Here is a 4834-nt window from a genome sequence, read left to right on the forward strand (position 1 = left end):
GCCGATTCATCGATTAATCGAAAAAATAATCGGCCGATTCATCGATTTTCAAAATAATCGTTAGTTGCAGCCCTACTGTTAACATTAGTTATAAAACTAAGGAACTTAAGTATAAGGAAGTTATCATCCAGAATTGTAGAAAAATGTCCTTTAATAGGGTCGTGCAGTAAAGCTTCTGTCCTTAATATTTTTCCTGCATTGTTTTTACTTTTATTCTTTAAGAAGTTATAAAAATGGTACTTTCACACTTTTACTTAAGTAAAAAGCTTAAGTTGATCTCTAACTTCTACCGAAGTATTTTTTAACTGTGGGATTTACCCTTCTACTTAAGTAATAATAATTTGTGAGTGCCCAGATTACCAGAGGTGATTATTCTAAGTGACCTTTACATACTGATTTTAGTTATTTATTGTCTTTTTCCCACTACTTTGTTCTAATAAATAAAATCCAAAAGTGTGCGTGATGCAAACACCTCTTAGTTGCACTATAAGGTCAGTTTTCCTACCAAAGCTTTGTGCCTCACATTCCAAAGCCACCATTTCCTTCTGATCTATTCTGATTAAGGGAGATAATGGGACAAGTTTATACTTGGTCACAACTCTTAGGTTTGTTTGAGCTTCCTGTGCATTATTCAACATTAATACTTGCTGCTGACAGAGTGGCGTGCGTTGCACAGCTTAAAACCTGAGGTTCACTAAGCACACTCGGATGACAGCTCTTATTTTCTTGTTTGTAGTAGCTATAAGGAAGTGTTCTTCCGAGGAATCCTTGCAACTTTCCGTACTTGCATGTCTATGTGTGGGTTGCTGTGTGGTGTGTCATGCTTGGCTTACTCCTTGATAATCATCATTTCTATGGAAGTGCTTTTTAACTGTTGATAATAATTGGACTCTTTTCTTGTAGTTAAAGGCATTCCTGCTGTTACAACCAAAGTTGTGCTTTTAAAACTAGTAGTATTTATTGAAATTAGTCTTTTAACTACATTCTATGTTTTTCTCACTAAAGAGATGGATTTTTATGCACTATAACTACCCTATTTTTCAGACTATAGAGCACACCACACTGTAAGCCACGCCCACTAAATTTTTTGAAAGAACTTGAGGCGTACATATATAAGCAGAACTGGGCTATAAGCAGCTGATGTCTACTGATATGTACCCAACCAAACCTGTAGGCGGAACTCTACATATAGCCCCTAGAATAGGGAAGAAGAAGAATGCTAACTGTTGTTAGCTTGTTGACTTGTAGCAGTTACAGCAGCTTCTACAGAAAGATTAGGTTTCGTCAGCTCTTAATTTCAGCTCCGCAGGAGTTGAGCCCAGCCTCTGTATTGGTTCGGCAGCTTTAATGCTGCAAACAAATGTGCAAAATGTGGGAATATGGAACATTTGTTCTCCATTGGTCCCACCTGCTAGCATGTTGTTGTGCTCAACGAAAATTAGCCACTTAATTCTTTCATTTCCAACTTTCACTTTTCCCTCTGGCAGTTAGGAAAAATCTAAAGAAAAGCTTCACCTTCTTACTAGACGCATAATTCAAAGCGTGGGAAAAAAATGGCTGCTTATAGTCTGGAAAATATGGTAATTGTTTATATTGCAGTCACCACTTGTGAGCTATGGAGATACAAACAAAACGTGACCTGTCAGTAAAGACTTCTGTTTAACCTATCATGATGGCATGTTATGAGTTGGGTAAATTATGTATGCATGAGGCTGCTGACTAATTTGGCTCTAATTAAAAATGATAGTGAAATGATATGAATTAAAACAATTAAATTTGGAGGTTACTTGCGTTGACAGAGAGGTCGGTCCAGTGCTGTGAGTCTAAGCCCCCAACCGGCTGTGTTCAGGCCTGCTGTATTTATGATGCTGTCACTGCACCGTAAGCAAAATAAAACCACAAGGGGGGATTTCCAGTCTGGAGGATTTTTTTTAACCAGTCCTAATGTTTGTTTTTTCCTTTCTTCCTCCTCCTTTGGACTTTTCAACATGTTTATCCCTATTTTGCTATGTTTTGATAAAACTTTGAAAATCTGGCTTATTTTAAAGATTTTCTATAACTTCGTCTATATAATTTAACCAGCAACATAAATTAATGCTGCGTGATTTTACAGCAAATAACACAGCAGTTATCGTCATTATAAATGGTGATCCCACTATTGTGTTTGGTATGTTTGAAAGCTGAGTCATTCAGTAACACTGATCTCTGACCAGCAGCTTAGGACACAGGAGCCAAACCCTTTGAGCAGCTTTGGCTCAGGTCCAGCTGTTTAAGTTCGAGCTCTAGCAGCCCATTGGATAACCAGCTGATGGGACGGTTTCACCTCAACAGGACTTAAGTTTTGCTTTTGCTTTGAGCGCTCACTCAACCCGGTTGCTCTGAGGATTTCTCGGTAGCCTTGTGACTTATCCTCTTTAGGAAACTGAAAACACAACATGTTTAGAGTAAAGGGTCTGATCATATGTGGCAGAAGTTAACTTGATGCCCCAGAAGATGTTTGGTGTTCAGGAAGAGGGAGCCTTCATGGTGGGTAGGAGCTCGTTGTGTTTTGCTTATGCTGCTGTCGATGCCTGGCTGCCCTTATCATGTCTAACCTGTCTGTTTGGCTCGGATCTAGACAGGTTTGGTTTCTCTGCCGGTTTTTAGTTGAATTTGCTGTTGCTGTCAACTCTAGACAAATCATTTCTGAATGTTTCATAAGGTTTAAACTCATTTACAGCTCAGAATCACTTTGTGAGAAGACTGTTATCAGTCAACCTTTAACTTTGAAAGAACTGAACATGGATGAAACCGAAAGCTTTTGCTCCTGTTAACCCTTACTTTACACCCTGGGCTTCCTTTAAGGTGGTTCTTATAACTGGTCTCTGCTTGTTGCCCAGTAGAATCACCAAAGGCTATAACTTTTTGGGTTAGCATTTCATGTCTGTATAGAGATTGTCATATTATGCTTACATTTAGCGATCTTACTTCCTTTTAAAGGTGGAGGTGACACAAAGACTGTACTGCTTACATATGATGAATTTCAAGCCACCTAAATGTTTGTGTTTTCTGCTTTTTCTCCAGGCAATACCACTTAAATAGCAGCACTACCACCAACATTCCTGATATGCACATGAGCATGTACACAGGATTCCCTGACATGGATTTAACCAGCCTCAACCTCCATAAAAATGGAAACGGAGACTTCCCCCAGGTTGGCTTAAAATAAATGTTGAATTCAATCATTTTCAGCAACACATGCAACTTATTTTTTGCAGGTTGTTAAATGCATTATGTAAGCGTTGTATCCTCCCACAAGGCTTTCTATCAAATGCTCCCTTTTACTTTCCTATTTCACTACATGTAATACTGTATATTCAGACTCGGCTTTTAAGTTCACTTAATTAGAGTGATCCTTGCAGCAGCTAGTGTAGGCTTTGGCAGAAATTACTTGGTATTAGTGTATATTCTGACTACCTAACAACACCCCTTTCAGATGCATAGACAGGTATGGGGCATTGCAGGCTAACGAAAGAAGCCAAATGACCCCCATTCGAAAGGGGTGGACCCGTTTTTTCCGCTTCAGTTTGCATGTTTTCTAAAGGCTTTGTTGGGCTATTATATAAAGCCTCAAACTCAATCCTATTTCTAACATTTTCAATTAAAAAAGCTTCCTGGATGGGAAGAGAAACGTCTTCAAACTTGGAATCGAAGTCCAGTGGATTGTTTTTTTAACTTTTTTGGAATGACCATGACCTGGCTGACTGAGAATCTTCATCAGCAATCTGACTAATTCTGTCTTAAATATCATAGGAAATATTCCTACAGCTGAATTTGATGCATAGACTTTGCTAGAAATGTTTGTTTGCTTTTCAAAGTGTTATTTTTTTAAATAGCTGACCTGCAGCATGGAGTACGATATGTTGGGTAGGCGCAGCGCTGTAGTCTGAGCATTATACAGTTGGAGAAAACAGCTGCCACCTTGTCACTACATGCAAACCATAAAAAGACATTAAAACAAGTGATATTCTCAGAGCTGAACCTCAGGGGCTACCGTAACTTTAGTGTGATAATGCCTTTATCACAATTGTTGAAGAACAGTTGTGTTTTCTTTGAGTCGCACAAAGAAAACTGGTCACAGCAAAGCAAGTTAGAGAGCAGATTCCTGCTGCTGCAGACGATGCAAAGAACACAGGGAATAAAGTAAATCCAAGAGCTGGACCAAACTGCCTGGTCCCACGCAGACTCCTAAAGAAGACTTCTTCTTAAAATACAAGCTCAGGGCATCTGATGGAGGTTCTTCTTTTTTCCTGCTTGTCAATAATCTTTAAAGATGCAGAACTGTTTTAAAAACCTTGACCATTAAGAAGAAGTGAGAACAGAGACATGTTTAAAACCTGAAGCCAGTTTAAAGCAACCAATTTTTCCATCATGAATAACTTCCTACAATGAGAGGCAGCTGGAGGAAACCCAGGGAGGTCAACCAGGAGTGTCTTTAGCTGTGGGGTGACCACTGTAACCACTGCAACACCTAACTTTAAGAAAACACTCACAGCTATCGAGTATCGACCGACAGCAGTCGCTGTAACCTACCTATATGTACCAGTAGTACATCACAGTACCAGCAGCTCCACTAATTCATCTATTCATTATTTAATCATCTGCAAACTGCTCCACCAAGGAGATGCAAAACTCAACATGGAGGTAAAAAAGAAGGCACAAACTAAACTATTCATAATGTATTCTTTATGGTACTCCAGCATTCTTAACATGTAGACCAATCACTGTCCCCCATACATCCGTGGTTTTATTTTTTTATATTTATATTTTTTTTAAACAAAGCAGAGTGTGTATG

At 38.9% G+C, this 4834-nt stretch overlaps 1 protein-coding gene across 3 annotated transcripts in view; it reads left to right on the forward strand.

Moving 5' to 3' along the window:
- Nucleotides 1-4834, forward strand: part of sbno2 (strawberry notch homolog 2 (Drosophila)) — an 89270-nt gene that overhangs the window by 36329 nt on the left and 48107 nt on the right. For 2 of the 3 annotated variants that reach the window (XM_015395296.1, XM_015395297.1), the window contains exon 4: nt 3064-3193. In XM_015395296.1, the coding sequence (XP_015250782.1) occupies nt 3064-3193 (130 nt within the window). Of the gene's footprint in view, nt 1-2377; nt 2527-3063; nt 3194-4834 lie in introns of those variants that run through there. The other variant, XM_015395298.1, reaches the window with a different exon arrangement.

The sequence above is a fragment of the Cyprinodon variegatus genome, unplaced genomic scaffold, assembly GCF_000732505.1.
Source record: "Cyprinodon variegatus isolate N-32 unplaced genomic scaffold, C_variegatus-1.0 Scaffold735, whole genome shotgun sequence".
NCBI classification, from domain to species: domain Eukaryota; kingdom Metazoa; phylum Chordata; class Actinopteri; order Cyprinodontiformes; family Cyprinodontidae; genus Cyprinodon; species Cyprinodon variegatus.